At 33.5% G+C, this 19,891-nt stretch overlaps 1 protein-coding gene across 1 annotated transcript in view; it reads right to left on the bottom strand.

Annotated features, from left to right (window-relative positions):
• LOC105194680 overlaps nt 1-14,213 on the bottom strand; it is a 58,927-nt gene extending 44,714 nt beyond the window's left edge. The window contains exon 1 of the mRNA XM_011159739.3: nt 13,913-14,213. Within this exon, the coding sequence (XP_011158041.2) occupies nt 13,913-14,003 (91 nt within the window). The 5' untranslated portion in view covers nt 14,004-14,213. The remainder of the gene's footprint in view (nt 1-13,912) is intronic.
• Nucleotides 14,214-19,891: the final 5,678 nt, after the last annotated feature.

Below are 19,891 nucleotides of genomic sequence, written 5' to 3'. Positions count from 1 at the left end.
TTTTAACCAAAATTACTTTTTTTTTAGAAATTAGAGTATCCATTTTCTTAAAGTAATTTAAATGGTACATTAAATATGATTTTTTTGCTTGCTACGACAGTGTACTGCAAGTACGTAGAGCGAAGTTGGTTCAAAAGACATTTTCTTTGAAGATACGATTCCGTTAAATTTTATTGCACTTCGTTTTATTCCACTTAACATAACACGCATACATTAACATCTCCAGCAGCAATCACACTACAGTGAATAAGCAGACGAAGTAAAAGATATATAAATTATCGTGATTTTTATTTCCGCGCGAGAGTCACGAACAATGTACGGTCAATTGCATTCCAGAGGCTCAAGGACTGCAACGCGAAGGTACAGAAGGAATTTTTGAAACTCGCTTGCAGATCTCGTGATCAAGTGAGCAATGCGACAGTCGGCAATTATATGACAAAGAATGTGGAGGCGTAAATGTACCGGAGAATGCACGCGAGATGCATATCGTAGATTATTATTAGCACTTTTTTATATTGCATCTATTTGAAAAGCTCTATGTTTGATTATCGTGATCATTAATCTTAATAAGTGATAAGATTAATGCTTCATATCCTCTTACAAAAGAACGCATTTGTGTCACACAAATTAAAAAATATATCATCAATCAATTGACATATTAAGTATCAAGTGCTAATTAGAATCAATAATTTTTCTACTTTCTGCGTTAATTTTAGAAATAGGTAGGAGTATAAAGTTTGTCCATTAATGAACACAAGTTTTATCACAAATTGTATTATTATAATTTTTTTTTAAACTATTGATAATTTGATTCATTTATCTCGAGATTTATAGCAGCCAAATAAAAAAAAACTTATATATAAATATTAAAATATACGTAACTGTCAAAAGTAAAACTTCTTCAATATGTAACAAGGCTATGAAGATCGACTTTAGTATTCAAATCCAAGTAGAAGCACTGGGAGCGTGCATAAATCGGGTAAAAGACCTCGTCACGACTCGATCGGATTTATTTCTCGAGATCGACAGGGATGACAGGGAAAGATTATTCAAAAGCCGTGCGCCGCGCAAAACCGTATGGATAACGGATGAGAAAAAATAATAACATCGTGGATCGCGATGACTTTTTGCCGGCGGCGGTCAACGCGATGAGTCACGAATCGCGATACAACACGCACTCGTGCATTACGTCGCGTTGCATCGGGATTGCATTGGAGGAGCTCAATTCAAGGACTGTCTGGTGTTAAAGTTCACGACAGTCTCGAAGCGCCACGCGCGTCCTCGTGTATGAAATGCATCGTGCAGCCTGGATTCGAGGAGCATTAGAATCTGCTTTACGTGAACGTTGCTTATTGCAAATCTCATCATTATTATCGTTCGAGCCAATTAGAGATACCTGAGAAATAGGAGTAAATGCAAGCTGTAGCTAGTAAGGAGATACTGCCTCAATGTATCCTTTTAGTTGTTCGCATTTCTAATTCCCGATGCCCGTAATGAGCAAATCTCGTGATTTGATTTACAAATTGGTTGACAAATTAGTTGGCGGCCAGCAAATAATCAAGATAACTTTCTAAGATGCTGGTGCGATCTTGAAAAAGATAAAAAGTGGTCGTTCTATGTTATTGAAAATTTTAATTTAAATAATTTATTATAATAATAAGTTAAGGAATTTTTTATAAAAAAAATAATTTATATTAATTATTATTAACGGATATTCGTATCTTTTCGGTTATGTATACGTATTACATTTGTTCATTACAGCGAAAATGTTTATAATATTTTATACAATTGCTCAAAACTGAAAATGTAATATCTCTCTCTCTCTCTCTCTCTCTCCCTCCTCTGTTTGAAAATATATTTTGTGGTTGTTAGTTTGCATGCCATTAATTAATATGCTATAAACAGAAATGTGTTAGAACTTATAAATTAAATATTGAAATATTACTTATCGGTGATTGCCAATTAACAGAGTCAATTGATAATATGACATTTATTACATATATATTTAAATTCACGTAACGAATATAAATAGGAGACTTAGACCACTCGTTGAACGTAACGATAGCGTAAGATCAATACACGTAGCTCGCGCATTACACAAGTGTCTAATCGCCCAATTTCACGATGCGTCAGTATAGTTGTTCGCCTGTCGCGAGCATTGAGATTGTCCGTTTTGCAACGCGTTATAAATCCTCAAAGATACTTTATTGCATGACATACTGGTGCCGAGATGCGAAAGAGCGGTCCGCCTATCACTATGTAATTGCCAGACACTATATGTAGCAATGTTTGCCAGGATTTCCTAACTGTTGCCGGTTTGCTCCCCTAACGGTTCTGCTTTTTTTTTGTTTTGTCTCTCCTTTCCTATCTCCGTCCTGCTTTCTCCAAGCGTGAACGATCAACGTTTCTTCGCGGAAAACGGATGGACGAATGCAATGCTTTTGAAAGCAATAGATCATATGGTTCTTAAGTTGGAACGATCGATATATCTTCTTTAGATCGCAAATGCAAATAGTACCGATATTCTTGGAATGCAGAAGACGGTATGTGCTCAAAAGGAAAGATTGCTTAGGAAGAGGTTCGTAAAAAAAGAGTTTCGCCGAGCCAATTGCGAGATAAGAATACAAAGAGCTGGAATGATTTAAATTCTCCTCATATAACCACAGTTTTTAGCCCGGGATTGCTCGCAGCCGCCACGAGATTTATAGCCGCGCGGTTCACCAAGGTACAGTTCAGCGGAGAAATGCGGTAACGGCGCAAACGAAAGATAATTTTCGCGTCGTTAAGCCAGAACGCGAGAGAGTCTCTCGAGATGTTCCGCTTTTCGGGATAAAGAGCCGCCCCCTCCTTGGCGTTGCTTTTACCATTATCCCCGTGTTTACGATCGATTAAAGACCGTCGCGACGCAAACTTTTAAGAGAAAACTCACCTTATATGCTCGATGCAGCTCGTCGATAAATAATCCGAAAGAAAAATAAGCGTACTTAAGTTTCGATTTTAGCGATCGTAACTGCGCGCTCGCACCATGAAACACACTCCTCCGCTTTATCTCCACGGTAGTATCCTCGATAGTAGTCTCGCGAAACGACGCCGCGCGGCTGATTGGTATTTTCCGTTCAGACACGGTTTTCGATTATAGTGCTAGGTGTGCCAGATACGAGTATACGAGTACGTGAATCCACTAGGATTTCAAATTGACGCACCACAATCTCAAATGAAATCGGGTTCGATCACATTTTTTGCACGTTAATTGAATCATTTCATCGGGGGTCGTAAATGCGCATGTCAATTCAAATTGAACGAAACGATTAGTTTCTCTTTTCATCACGATACTGTTCCACCGTAGCGTATGCAAGTGAATAGTGTGAATACCGGTTCAATTTGATTCGCTCGATTGCTTTAGGCTTCTTTGCCTGTCGTCTTATTGTAGTTAACTCCAAAGGTCAAGCGTTGCCTAGGAAAATCCGTCAGTTTCCTTGGATAAATGCGAGGTTGAGCGCGACGAGTTGTAGCATCGCGCAACCTTCTCCTAGGAGGTCGTTAAACCCGCGACGTAGATCGACGTGTTAGGAACGAAACCGAGGTAAGACGATGGGAAATAATTTATGCGATCTCTGGCTCTTGAAGCGGAAAGTTAATGAATTCACGCGATAACGAGACACGAGGAGACGGTAGTTTTAATTATCACATCTCATCGACGATCGTAACTCTTTATAAACAAGCGTGCTAATCGTTCGTATCCTTGTTATGAATGATTAAACAATAGCTTGCAACGTCAATGTGAATGGCGTTAAGAGAAAGAATAATAAGAAATTCGCATGTAATGCAGACTCTTTGTAGGAACGAGCGGCGTAGCCGCGCGGTAGCGCGTGTGAAATGTAACGTCGTAAATCAGAGTGACGGCTGTTTGAAAGTACGCTAATAATACGGGCCACTTTTACTGAAATTTTTATAAATTCTTCGGGGACCGTCACGATATCGCGCTGCTTATGGTATATAGAGACACACGTGCATGCTTGAATAGACCAGCATCTGTAAACGACAATAATAAAAAAAAGAAGAAAAAAAATTAAGCAAACGGTAGACACCTTTCGAAAGTGTTTCATACGAGCATCGGTGTGTATCGAGATAATGTAATAACGATAAACATATTATCGCGACTTCGCCCGGCTGCAATGTGTGTGGCGTATGGTGAAATAATTCTCGTACCGCGCAAGATCAAGGGAATCTGGTTTCTCGAGTCGGGTGCAGTCTCGCGCGCTTATCTGGACACGTTCGGATTTGCATGAAATAGACAGCGGTGAGTCTCGTCAGCCTCGTCTCGTGACGAGGAGCACGAGGAGAACGGCCGTCAGTCGTTGCGCCCGCACTCAGAACGCCGCCGTATAGATCTTATCCCTCGATCACGAGCGACCCATATAACCGGATTCTTAGATCCTAATCGACGAGCGGACGACCGCTTCGTTCGGCGGCCACCTATTATGCATGGGGAACAATCGCGTTTACACGCGGAGGCGTTGATGCGCGCGAAGGCGAATAATTTATTGCGAAACGCGCCGGAGCTGATTTAGACGAGACAGGCATTATTTCCAATAGAACGGGAGATTGAATCGTATTATTGCTTAATTATGCAACAATGAGACATTGTACTGGGGATGTGTTAGGAAGCGAATGCTGAGGATGCTTGTTTGAATTACACATTAATTAGGCATAATGAAATTTCTATATGCGATGCTATTAATTTAATGTTTGTTCTTATCGCGATTTGATTGTCGAGCAAAAGATATAGATGGCTTGCGTGCGCTTTCTAACTACGTAGAAAAAAAACTGTTTATGCGTTTCTCTTTAACCGATTGGAAAGCCGTGAATGCATTCATAGAGATAAAGATGTTGTTAAGAACGTGACTGGTCGTATTTATTTCAATCAGACGTTTGTATTTTATGAGTTGTTCGTTCGGTGGTGCGCGTGTAGCTTTTTATTTATTTGCCAATATTATTTATTGCGTGTTCATCGGTTCTCGCTCTCCGTCTTTGTATTCCGTAGCAGAAAAAGGAAGTGATACTTTCTCTCTCTCTCTCTCTTGTTTCCTTTTACCGTTCCAATCTCTATCGACATTATCCGTAAAAAGTGATCAGGCGGTACGGTACTCTTTGAACTCCCTCTTAATTAAGAAATAAGAGACAATTTCGCGCCAGGAAAGGTAGGACAAACGCTTGCCTTCGTTCTCCGAGAAGAATGCGACTGTTGCGTCAAAAAAGCAGGTGGCCCCAATTGCTCGCAATCGATCTCACTTAGCTTATAGAATATATAGTACTTTATTTCAAGTATATCTATCAATAAATATTCGATTTTCTTTTCAATAACAAAGATTTTGAAAAATTAAGATTGGGCAAACCAGTAGTAAGATACTTTGACTTTGAAGTAGACTTCTCATAAATAATTATTACTCGTTTATCATTTCTTTTTGATACGAAAGTGCGTACAGATTATGTTTCACTTAGCATTTAAATCTAAAAATTATTCAACATTGAGAACATATGTATACACTTGCAAAGAGTCTTTTCTTAAAAATGAAGATGTGCACATTTGTAAACATAATTATGAAATATGTAAGTAGTAATGAGATATCTGTTCATTTCTATTAGCCTGAGACCATCTACTGTCGCCAGTAAAATATTTACTCAGTACATTCAATGTATATTTAACGCATATATCGTTAGCGTAGCCGAGTGCGAGATTGATGTTTGCTGCAATAAAATTGTTTGTACGTTGGCTAATAAATATCACTTATGAACACGAAGTTGAAGGACAACGAGACTTTGTGTAATGAGATGACAGCTTTATAAGACCGCGGATTTCCGAATATCTTTGATAAATCGTAAATCTGTGAGTGCACATCTCGTTCTACAAAACTTGTTTTACAAAACGTTTCAGTGTTTGCTTAAATGATTATTTGCCGTAAAAATTCCGTCTTAAGATCATGTAATAGTTATGAAAAATTAAATAATTTAATTTCCAATTAAAATTGACTTACTAATAATAGATAAAGGTTTCGCAACGGTTTTGATTAACGCCACTAATAGAAAGAAATGTTAATCGATAGTTGCGAGAACAATAAGATATGTAGGCGTAATTTTTTTTAATTTTTTACATACTCGAGAGGTTGCTCATTATCACTTTTCTTTGTTTGCCTATTAAGGCAGGCACGACTGCATCTCTACGTTCAAGGATGACGGGGATTAGAAACTTGACATCCATGAATATTGGTCGTTCGATTTGGAGTCCCGACGGACCTAGACTTCATTCAATATCACTTAAATGCAACACGCCGAAAGACATTGTATCCGTCCTTCTTGACATGAAATTTAAATGAACCAGCAACGATATTAAGATCAGCACCTTCAATCTAAATGCATTACTATTGCAGAAATTTCAAGCATGAATTCAACCAACTAACAGAATTTCAATCCATTTTTAACGTAAAATTTATTTGCAGAGATCATTATCGCGCGTTGAGGCTATTGAATGCTCTTGATTATCAGTAGAAAGCGAATAATAATTATTTTAATTAATATATAATTATAGGGTGTTAGTTTTAATTAAATTAATTAACACGTCTTATCAGCGGTTTGCGGTAACGAAGTGGCATTGCAAAGAAAGCAACACAATTTTGTTTACGTAAGATCGAATACAGTTAGTTACGACGGCTAATATTTACGATCTTGCAGGCGTGTAAAATTCAAAAGCGAAAGTTTTATAGATTAACGGTGGATTTTATTCAGCGCAAATTTAGCGCATGTTTGTAGGAAGCTCATGTTTTACTTAGGCATGCAAGGACTAACAAGGAAATGTAATCTCTCAATTTTACTCAGAGACAGTAGTTTTGCTTTTTTTGTAACATACATTTCCATCGCCCAAAATGGTGAACGTCGACAAAACTAGTGTCCCATTGCGTTCGTGTGAATTGCACGTTTCTATTTATTTAAGCACATAGGCAAGCTGCATCTGCATTTTACATTATAATGGCGAGTATGCATAATGTATTATTACACATAGCGTAAGTAGAGCAAAATATGTGTTAAAAAATTCATTCTCTCTCAATTTTTGTCTTTTACATACATTTATTTTAAATAAGTTGTTTATTAGCACACATAAGAATATGATAATTGTAATGTTTGTATTTTAATAAATAACCATTTTTTTCTTTATGAATAAAAATAATAAGTAGAATGATAATAATTTTACATAAATTTTTATAAGCATTACATTGAAATTAATTCTAAGGTTTGATTTATTCTTGTTACTTTTTAAAAGTTTATTTTTATAATTTTTTTGCAGTTATTGAAAAATTTAAAGTAGTACACCTTTAAATGCTGCAAAAAGAATATCTTATGCATTTATTACATAATTAATAATTAATAATTAAAATTATAATTTTATTTATTATTACTTTTTAATATGCAAATTAGCCACATAAAACAGTAATATTACCATAATAAGAGTAGAAGACTATCCAAGTTATAATATAAAAAATTCAAAGATTATTTTTCGTTCGTAAATACCATGGATTAGTAATTTATCTTTAAAAATCAAGCGGACAATTACGAATTGCATTCCAGTTTGTATGCGGTCAAACATCGTGCAGTTTCTACGCGTTCACCAACGTAATTACTTATTAGGTGCAATGTAAGTTCGACCTAGAAAACTGGCATCGGGGCCGACAGGCGATATTGGTCGCGGCAGAACCTTAACGGAATCGTTGCCACATGCAACCGATCTATATACATATATATCGATAAATAAAACGTGCAAGAATTCGCTACCGGCTAACGCGTGTTTCTCGGGCATTTACTTAGCCGCGTGGAAACGCAAATGAAACGCAAGCGTTAACAACGTCGTGTATTACGATTTATCGCGGAGTAAGTCATTCCTGTTTAGGAATAAGGCTTATTATCAGTGCTTTAATTTCAAAGGCGGATAGCATCCAATTACGGTTGCTAGCGATGCAATTAAGCAATCGAGAAAGCAAAAATACGTTGTTCTCTCTTTTTAAATGTTTTTTATTTCGCTCTTATAGTGCTAGACGTTACGATATGTGCGAGCAACTTTACTGCTATCGCGTTAAGACACGACAGCGTAACAACATAAAGTACAGTTAGTTGTAACTAACTTGTGAGAAAGATACTAATTACAGGAAGAAATTATATATATTCAGATCAATTATTATAGTAGTAGAATGTTTTTTGTAATAAATTACATTGGTAAATTATATAAGAACGGATTCAAGCAGTGTACTGTAGTTTTTAATAAATTATTAATATACTACGTTAATATTAAGTTATTACTATGATAATTAGTTTTTGTTTACTACTTTGATCAAAACCGAAAGACTCATTGATTGCTATAAACGCGAACACATGCAAGCATCTGTTAGCAATTAGAAAACAGACATTAAAAGATTATGGTTTTGCTCGATTAAGAAAACGATTACGTGGGAGATGTTTCATTGCTCTTAATGCAGTATACATGTGACATAACTGATATAATAAGTAACGATTCTTTCATGTAAAAGTTTATTTCACCGAGAGCTGCGAAAGCCACGTCCTAAGTAACTCGACTTATCATAGCGCGACGGTAACGCGCGGCTGGTGCACGTGACCAAGTGCAACGTATTGCACTGCTCGTCACGTGCATCGGACAGTGCACTGGCCGCCACGCTCTCGTGCACGTGAATTCTGCATAAAAGTGAACGAGAATAAACGTACTTACTGCGAAAATTTCTATTCCGAGTGCTGAACTGTACAGTGTAAAAAAAAAGTTTAGTGATTCTCATGAGAATGTCGTTAAAAATTTAGTTTTATATGCATTTACGAAATCTTTTGTGTGTATTATATGCAATATCGAATTCTGTAAACGCGAACACATGCAACACTTTTAGCAGTAATTAATATTAGAAAACAGACATCAAAAATGATTGTTTTGCTCTTAAACATTATAATATAGAATAACAAATTTTATAAAAATTTATTACGAATGAATTTAAATAAAAATTATAAGTCTAAATTTGTAGCAGATAGAGTTTGATGGAAGCAATAGATCTCATTAAAATATGCGCAATCACTTTTATAAGTTGATTTGTATTGTGAATTATACATCGCACTGCAGGAAATGGTTTTGCAGTTCTCCATTCTAGATGTAAATGGAATAACAATTAGGCTTTCCTATCGATTTCACAAACGCAATGAGTAGAAAGGAGAAGAAAGAGGACTAGCTTGCGGAGCAATTGGTGATGGCGGACCAATCGCGACTCAATAATTGCCGAGAAAGAATTCGCGGTTCTTATGATAAGACAAAAACTATATCAGCAAAGAAACCAGGTGGAGTCGGTCTCCACTTTAAAATGCGCTATCAATCACTGGGCAGTTGTTGCATTGACATTTAACAATGTTAATTGCTCGAATTAAGCTAAATCACGTGGTCCTTTGGGGGTCCTTTCTTACCAGCTTAATTAACATATCCGTATTACCGTAAATCTGTCTGAGCGAGCGCGCACGCCAATACTAATAACATTGATTATGGTCAAACTGCCGTAGAAAGTTGACGTTTAAATTCACATACTTGTCGCCACCATTAAGTAAACGGTAGTATTAGCAGGTACTTTAAAAATCCCATGGGTACTGTATTATATCATGGATCGTGGAAAGTTGAAATAAAGTCAGCAAATTAGTTAAAAAAAAAAACAAGCAATTACTGATAAATTTTTCTGGATATTAGGAAAGATAATAAATATAAGCGACTCAACAAAATCGCCGTTCATTAGTCGTTCTTGTACACTAATGCGTCACTAAAGTCATAACTTTTTTTCAAAGTTAATTGATATTCTAAGATTTATCGTTGGTAGGTTTTTATGTCAATCATTTATTTCTGTTAAATAAGAAAAATGTGCATTTACTTATCACTTATTAATTTCAGTACTGACACAAACAAATGATTAATTCAGTGACAAATGCATGCATAAAAATTTAATATTTAACAAATATGAAAAATTTTTAATGTATTAATTTTTTCACAGGCGTAATCTTGTGTACAAAGCATTTAATTGATCATTTTAATTAATCATTTAATTAGGCAATTAATTTTAATAAATTTTGTATTTAAAAATGCAACGGTATGTCAATTAATGATTTAAAAAGTTTGACAATTTTACTTTACTAATTATACATATATGTAATCTTGGCAAGTTCCTCTGACTGCTAATACTAGGACAAAGTCATGTATCCGGGGAATGGAAGGTCAGTTTACTAATGCCTGTCTACGCGCTTTTGTCATACATACGTTTCTCTGATAATTTCTTGCGTAAGTTACTTTTGCGGTACAGCACATGTTACGACTTTAGTATGTAGGCGTATTTTAACTGTGTTCTGAAGACTAAGTAATGACGCATCAATTACCGTTGTGTGCAGTAAAACCGTGGGACTTTAATGCGTAACAAATACGTGGTTTTGCTGATGGCTCATTCGTCCGGTGCAACAATGTGACAAAAGCAAAAGAATAACGTTAATAGAAGTTGTAATTCTTGAACGTGTCCACACCACAATACTTCATTTCTTCATATTTTGCGAACAAAGAATGTTCTTGGGACGCTTGTACGGACAGAAGTTGCAATCTTCGAGAATTTTTAACTATACGTTACAATATTTAAAATGCATAAATATTGTACTAGGATTAGTCATGTGCTAATTAATGTTTTTCTATCAGCACTGTATGAAGGTTATTATAAATTTAAATCTTCTTATACCAGCGCACTAGCGCAGATACGAGAAAGCGAATCAGTGTCAATGACAGGCATGCCGCCGTTCCATTTTTTTTGCCGCAAGAATGTTATTATTCGATACACTGCAATCTCACCTGAATTTCTCACACTTTCTCCGTCTCCACTAGTAGTTTGTAGGTTTAACGACGTGCGACTATATTACTTGTTTTACAACTTGTTACTTGCTTATATGTACAAGGCTAATTTAAGGCACGCAGTGTCAATGCCAAAGTTGGTAGAATCTTATTCTTCCCAGAAAAATTTACTTTTATTTATATTTTTTTCACGTCACAAAAGAGATAAAATGCAAAAAATAATTCAATATTCTTTAGAATTTAATCAGACTTTAGATTTTTAATTTTAAAAATAAAGATGCATTTCTTTTTGAAAGTAATTTGAATAGTTGCAAACGATTCGTAAGTTATTATCACACCGTCACAAGCTTCAGTTTTGCGCCAAAAGGAATGGTACCGCTCGACATTGCGATTTCTAAGAAGTCGAAAGTTTCGTATTGGGGATACGAACAAGTTTTGTCGCGACCTTGTTGTAGACCAGGGGTAAACAGATGGAGTTGATCGAGAAGACGTCTTACGGTCGTTAATTGACAGAATGGACGGTCGCGTGATTCGAGGTAAGCAGCTAACGCATGCACGTGACTTAGTCAGTCTTTTCCCTCCATGGTATTAATCCGTACGAGGAAAGGCGTATGAACGCAGCTCTCTTTTCTTCTGTCTTTCTCGTGTCCGCACCGATCGGCAATAACCGGCACGTGCAAAAGCACGTGTAATCACGTGCAGCACGTGATACTGGCTTTCGTGCGCGGTATAGGAATTGTTATTATTGTCCATGTCCTAGTGTCTATGCAACGGCATTGATTCTATGGCACGTGTGTAGGTGTGAACGCTATATTTATTAAACGATTGCGATATCGCATTTGCGACATAACTACGCTAAAAGGAATTAATCTCACTGTAAAATCAATTTGCAAAAATATATATAGAATCTTTCATATTTTCTATTTCTTAATTTTTTAATATTTTTAGAGATTCTCTATACAATTAAAAATGGATTTTTTTTACACGAAAATTTAATTGCTTTTACGATTGATGAAAGTTACGAATAATTCAAAATTCTGGACAAATTTTATACAAATTAAAAAACTTAAAAGTATAAACAACAGAATGTTGTTTATATATATAAGTTAATGTAAATTATGCTTTATAGAAATTTTAAATTAGAAGTTAAATAAAATAATTAAACTAAAAATATTGTTTACATAAATTGATTATATTTATGAAAAAAATTATGAACAAATTAAAGCGTGTTAAATTAGAAACATTCATATGTAGAGAATGAACCCTAAATATCACATGTGACATAATCGATTTCATAAATAAATACTTATCGAGATTATTAAATTTGATATTTTTTTATATCGTAATATTCAATATAAATGCAGAATGTATTTCAACCTTCAAATAATCATTTAATAGATCAATACTCTCTCAATACTTAGTTATTTAATTATTTAATTACCACTAAGTATATATTTTCTAGAAAAAGTTGAGGAATTAGAAGTTGACAAAAATATTTTTGGATGAAAATTTGCCTTCGGAAAATGTGTTGATTATAAAACGGTTTAAAACGGTACTTTTTGATCATAAAATATACAAATCCCGCTATATGACGACTCTGCTCCTACGTCAGTGTTTCTAACAAAAATGCAAGAAAGTTGCAGTCCTTGCAGGCCGCGGTATTCACATACAGTAATGGTGACGAGTATGTGCGCGTAGGCGGTGAATCTCGTGAGCACAGTTCGCGACGAGCCAGACTCACGTGCTTGTGCGGACAGGCTGTTTACAGGCCTTTTTGCGGCTACCCATACATTCGAATGACACGTGTTGTAATACCCATTTCACCGATGTTTATTCGACAAATGTCAGAGCCCTGAATACGAAGCAATAAGAGAATGATGTTGAAAAGATCGTTCGTGGGATATAATGGCAGAAGCGAAAAATCTGCAATGCAGCAGTTTTGAGCGCTGTCACGTTCCAGAGAGACGGCATACTCTCCGAGGTTATCAGGATTAGCATCTGTAGAAGGAAGTGTTCTACTTTCTTGAATGAAGGATAGAGAGAGGGTGGAGACATAATTATGCGGGATAAAGCCAGACGTAATAACTATGATAGAACAAAATGGAAAGAAGAATAGTGCAGCAGCGGGAGCAACTAAGATCACCATTCTCGAAGAATTATGACGTTTGAAATTGCGGAATTTTCTCATCTTCAGTATAATAGCATAAGCCGCATAAAAGTAAAATATCTCGTAATTATCATAGTAATGTGTCAGCACATTACTAGTATTTTTTTTTAAGTTTTTTTTAAGATATGATAGAGAGAGAGAGAGAGAGAGAGAGAGAGAAAGAGTCATAATTACTTTTTTTAAATTAACGTTAGATGTAATTAAATTTTGATTAATACTTTAATTAATTTTTTCACTCAGAAAAAATAGTTTTAAAACTTACTGAATAAATTGTATTGTTTTTATTAATTTTATGTTAGAATAAAACCGTTATTTTTATATTGAATTAAAAGAAAATAAATATAACATGAATAGATAAATTATTCTCTATTGTTAAAAATTACAATATTACCCGTGAATTTTAAATTATCTCGATAAAGAATGACTTCAGATCATCATATTTTTGCTATTGAATTAATAATATTATATTATTGTGGACGAAAAGGGAAGCCCGATATCTTTTTTATGATTTGTATTTAATCTACATCAATTTAAACTAAATTACATACAAACAATCGGCATTTATTGACAAGTTATTGCTTGAAACATTTATTAAATTAATTTTTTACACAAACATACATGAATAACTTATTGTATTCTTGTATAAAATATTTTAATTATTATACAACATAAACTATTACAAGAATAGTTTATAATTTATTTTTGGTACGCACAATAAAGTTTTTGAAATAATTAAAAGAAAATAATTAGGAATATAAAATCTATTAACATGCAATTTATTTATAGCAAAAATGACAAATCATGCATATGCAATAACATAAAAAAATGTCACATACCTGGCATTAATCTTTCCTGTGATGGATGTCCTAAAATTTCGGTACCAGCGAGTAACAGGATAGTCAAGATTCCAACGAAATGCATTTTCATGATCACTCCCGGTCTAAACTATTCTGATCACAATCAATGAGGACGGAAAATTTGCGAACACGTGACGGCGAACTTAAGCACGACGCGATCAATTTTCGAAATTGTTTTATTTTAACGTGCGAATTTACGCGAGAGATTCTCAGGTTAATCTAAGTCTGCCATCGGCAGAGCTCCTATCGCTGTCGGACTGTGCGGTAGTCTGGAGGGCCGCCTGGCGCTTTCACTGGCTTTATACGTGCGCACGAAAGCACCTCTTCTAAAAGAGGGGATTCTACACGGTTCTCGTGCACGTCGTTGGACGTATCACGAGACATCGTGGAGGATCATGAATTTCGTGGCACTTACAGATCATATACCTTTTGTTTCACAATAATAAAGAACATTATTGCTCTAAAAGTAAAAAGTTAAAATGTGCAATGCGGTACTGTAGATCGTACTGCGAAAAAAGTCGTTGACTTGACTCAATTTTTTAACACGATTAAATTTTTTCAGTTAAAGTATTTATGTGTTTGATTTAAATACATAAAATATTTGAACTGTATTTTAAACAATTATTTATTTAACTAAACTACATATATATTTAACTTAAATGCATAAAAACTTGAACTAAAAAAATTTAATCATTGAAGAATTTAGTTAAGTTAACAAATTTTTTTTTCTTGATGTGTAGGTGCTACATTATTATACATATATTAAAAACTGTATGAATACATTGACCAATTTCTGTCATAATTAACAGTTATAGTTTCTTTTGATATAGTAAAAATTCATTATATTGATGTGATTATTATAAATTTTTATTTTAATTACCGCGATGTCAGATAATATAAAACAACATAATAAAGCATTTTGCATTTTAATGTATTAAATAATATTATGACAAGATAAGAGAAATTTTATTTTATTTTAAACAAAAGAAAAATAGATAAACAGTTTAACAATTTGATAACAACTTTATACGTTTAATTTTAGTTCAATTTTATATTTGATTGTTGTCAATTTAATAGTTAATCTTCTGTTACACCTTATTTACGATTGCCTTTCTTTCTGATCGACGTAATAAGCTTGATTTACTGTAAATTACTCAGTAACTTATTAGATTTAAGAGCGAGTTTGATGTCGCGATGAGTGTATATTATACTCGACAGTTTGATCATCAACGTAAGTTGAAAGAGAAGTTCAATGCGTCGCTTTAGCCAATACACAATCTTTGATTTCACTGTTTTTAAATATCGATCCTATACTACCTTATATAACTGTTTCCGATTAGTGCTGAGCCAGAATAATTGGTGGAGTAAAAAGCAAATACGCGAAAATATAATTACGAGCACAAAATTACAGACATATGTTCCGCACTATCGATTACATGGTCGATGAGTCGCCAATCGTATAGTTAGCTACAATGCCGGTGTCATTACCAAAGCAACCACTCATTATCGCACGGTATTCTATGATTAATCGCCGATATAACCGGGAAATGAGCGATGAAAGATTACAGATAGACTAAAATTTTTACGGGTTTTTTTATTTACCATTTCAATCGTCATTACTGCTCTTACTGAAACGATATGTACATTCGCGTGAGAAAATACAACTCACGAAGCATATTTTTTATTCATCGTAGTGTCACTGCACCAGTCAATGAACAAATAAAAAATTGAACTAGTCAATAAAAACATATAAATGAAATTTTAATATTTTATTAAAAAAAAAGATATTTTAATAAAATCTTTATGAAAATTAGATTATAAAAAATACAATTAATTTGCAATTTATTATTTTAAAGTCTTATTATTTTAATAAAACAAATTTACTTTTAGTTGACAAAAATAGCCGAATTTATTATAAATAATGCGTAATGAAGTAGCAAATGTACTTAGCGTTTATCGTTCTTTGTAATGATGAATGCTTATATCAATATCTAAGATTTTCTCACGTTTCAAAAACAATCGATTCTTAAATAGATTTTTTTCAAGGAACATGTTCGCTTTATTGTCATGAAAGAAACCTGAAGTTTGATTCATTGTCTATTACACCTTGCCGGTCAGTGCTGTCCGGGATGAATCATTACTGCACCGAGATCATTATCCTTGGTCGTTGGAAATAATTCGATTGCATGTTTCGAAAGCTTCGACAATCCTCCCGAGTTATACATTTTATATTGCTTAATACATAGCTCCGAAGGCGCTAATCTAATTCATAAGCTTGAAGTACCCGAGTCACTTTCATGATCGTGCATCAATGTCGTAAAATAGATATGTGCACTAGTAAATGTCCCTAATGACGATATTGTTTCAGATTTAATTTATACTTAGAACTATAATTTTATTTTGTTGAAAGTTATTAAATTTTTATTGCATATTTATCTTTAATATCCGTTAACTATAAATCAATTGGAAGTTAATTTTTTTTAGGGGGGGGGAATGAAGAAAGTAATTAATATCTAAATTACATATTTTGAAAAATACATAGTGCAATCTACGAACGAAATTTTATGTGAAAATGTGTAGGAGGAAGAGGATACTGAGAAATTGCCTATCACCCGAGTGAACCGGTTTCTTGCATTTCCGCGATTTAGCAAGCCTCATTATTTTGAAGTCGGACAGATTTGGTTTTGAGTATCGTTAATCATTCTCGACTACGAGAAGAAGAAAGATCTCCAGATGATTTTCGTCAAGCTACGAGAGATTACGAGCATATAATTCATCACTAGAAATTCACATGTCTTAATCTGTATCCTCATTAAGCTTAGATATCCTGAAAACAAAATGAACAGGATGCATTACAGTTATTCCCGTTTTAAAAATTGATGGAAAAGTTTTTGTAAATTCGTTTCGGAATTAGTTATGCTCTCGTAGTGGTTGTTTAGAAAATCGCTTCGTATAACTACTAATTACTTTTTGAAAACAAAATTTCATATGTAATATAGTATTCGCATCGTGATAAGTTTAAGATAGTAATCAGTAGAAACGTGAAAGTAGTCATACATACATATTGAGTCGATATGTGGATTATATCATAGTAATGTTCTGTATTTACTATCGATATGGTGATAGTCGTTGTTGCAACCTTAGTCGTGCGTATTGAGTCGAATCAGATTGATCGATCTTGGATTGACGCAAATTCTGAGTTACGCTAAAGCCAATTACGCTTGATTAACGCAACGATCCCATATTTATTGGTCTCGGTAATCTGTTACTATCAGGTTGACAAAAGGGTTATATCTTGCGAATCGTCTCCGAACTGACAGGTTCACGGTTCTTATAGCAACGCGAAGGCACTTAATTCTGATGAACTCATAAACGATCTATTGCAGCTACTCCCTGCACTACTTTGCCATCGCAAGAATGTTTCTTGTACAGATGAAAAGTAAACGAAGCTATTTCATAATATGTACATGCTCGGTTTCAAGCATGTTCCCGTATTTTTATATGAAATGCGAATAGTTGTAATCATTAGATTATCGTGCTTGAGTCTGTAATAAACTCTCTCGTAGATATATTTCTTTATGACCTATTTCAATCATCGTTAATTTAAATTTTATTGTAGAGAAGATTGACATAAAATTAATTAATTAATTAAATGAGGTTATTTAAACAATTTTTTATTATGTTGACCATTATAAAGTTTATAATAATTTAAATTGTAAAAATTTGATGTTATATCGGTATAGGTATAACAAAAATTATTTTTATAATAAGTACACAATTTTTATAAAATTAAAAGATAAATTAATTAATACATTTGGTTATATTCACACAATAGATATTTATTTAATTAAACTAGAAACATGTTGAAATATGACTCAGAGATATATCTAAGGTATATAATTATATGTTAATAAACTTTGAAGAGAAAAAAAGACGAGAACTGATAATAATCGCAATGTTAATTAGTAAATCTGATTTTGGATGCTGATTTAATTTAAATGGTATTTCAAAGCAGCCTCCTTTCTCTCAAGCCGATAATGTCTCGGCAAGACTATGAGTTCGTGTTGATACCTGACACATTAATCTCGGGTGGTGCAAACATCCTTAATAATTAGCCACGCTAAGGGAAGTGTCGACACACACTCGGCATTGCTTTGCACCTCTCTCGCTCTAACATTTTTCTTTTTAATTACATTCTCACATTGCGACCTTTTCGCAACAGTTCAAGTGTCAAAGTACACGACTTTAATCTTAATTAGTTCGAAAATAATGGTAACAAAATTAAAGCAACAGTTTCTTTAAGAATTTCTTAAGAATTTCTGTAATTTTAAACACACACTATGTTATTCCTATTTATAAACGTACTCGAAATATGTCACTTCGAGCTGTCGATTATTAAAACGAATAAGCATTTCTTTTACCAAACGTCCATCTACCATTAATCAGTATAAACGTATAAAAATTTTCATTGACTTTTAATGACTTTTAATAACTTTGGTTCAAATTCTGGCGCAATTTAGATTGATGCAATATCGTCGCAGTTATGTGGCATTCCGCTTTCTGGTAGCTCATTTAAATCTTCAGTTGCGATTCATTCAACTCAAATTGTGCAACGATTCCCATAAGGAATAAGTCGTTAATACAAATAATGTTTATCATTGCAAACTAATAGATAAATCTTGAATATCTGAGAAAATTTATATACAAATGATTGTATTTCTAAAGTTATACTACAGGATAATAAAAATTTCTTTGCTCTGAAAGATTAAAAATTTTTGAGTATATTAAATACTAAATTTGGAATATGGAATATTTTATTAGATTTTGTAGTTTAATATTTTCTTTTACTTTTAAATTTAGTTTTTTAATAAAATAAGAAAATTAGTATCTTAAAAACGTAATCAAATGATATTATACATTTATGTTTCTCTTTTTAATATTAATTGCTTATAAGCTGTATATAAATGCTTGTATTTATAATTAAAAACAAATAAAGGCTTTGTAACGAATGTGCCATTACATAGTAATAGTGGCAGTAGAAAAGCTCAAGATCATTCATTGCGTTATAACATGAGAATGAAATTATATTTCAAATTGGATTGATTGTAATGAATTGGATTGAACCAACTTGGTTCAGAGCAAAGAAATTTTTATTGGCTTATAGTCCAACTTTAGAAATACGATAATTTATATTAAAGCATCATAGATTACATTATTATGCATTTTTATTAAAAATAATAAATTAAAAGTCTTTGCTGAAGTGAGATCGTCAGTTATTAATTTTTCACAAAGTATTTATTGAAATAATCTCTCTCTCTCTCTCTCTCTCTCTCTTTCTCTCTCTCTCTCTCTCTCTCTCTACAGATTTGTGAAATTTATAACTTTCTTCCGGATACTGTAGATCAATGCTAATGTGATTCAAGCAGTACGTCTCGCGCAATTGTCCACCCAGAAGAATTTTGTAATATTCCCAAGCTAAATCCGTGCAATAATTTATTAAATATTCACAAAGTTTTGCATATTACATTCTTATGTGTGTAGTCTGACGTTTTGTACTAATATTCTTTTTGGGCATCGTAAGTCTCTTTTTAAACGTATTATAATTTTTATGATATTAATTGATATTTGTCATGCTTGACGGTTATAATACTTGGTGTAACAAAAAAACGTGCGCGTATCTTTCTGACGAATTGATTGATCAATATACTTTGCAGTATCGTTTAAATTGCGACTCGATATTAACGCAAAGTGATCGTTGATTTATATAATCGCCCAATAATTAACAAATATTTATTAATAATGAATTTTTAAGTCATCTGTGATAATCTTTATGGCGTGTTAAATCAAGGCTATAAAATTCTTAAAATGATTTAGAAAGTCGGCTTTCAATTTAAAGACTGTCACCTAGATTTATCTAACGATTAAAAGACATTCTTGCTAAAAATATAGATTGCACGT

Source organism: Solenopsis invicta, chromosome 16 (assembly GCF_016802725.1).
Source record: "Solenopsis invicta isolate M01_SB chromosome 16, UNIL_Sinv_3.0, whole genome shotgun sequence".
In the NCBI taxonomy this organism is placed as follows: domain Eukaryota; kingdom Metazoa; phylum Arthropoda; class Insecta; order Hymenoptera; family Formicidae; genus Solenopsis; species Solenopsis invicta.
This window is presented reverse-complemented; position numbering and strand designations above follow the sequence as displayed.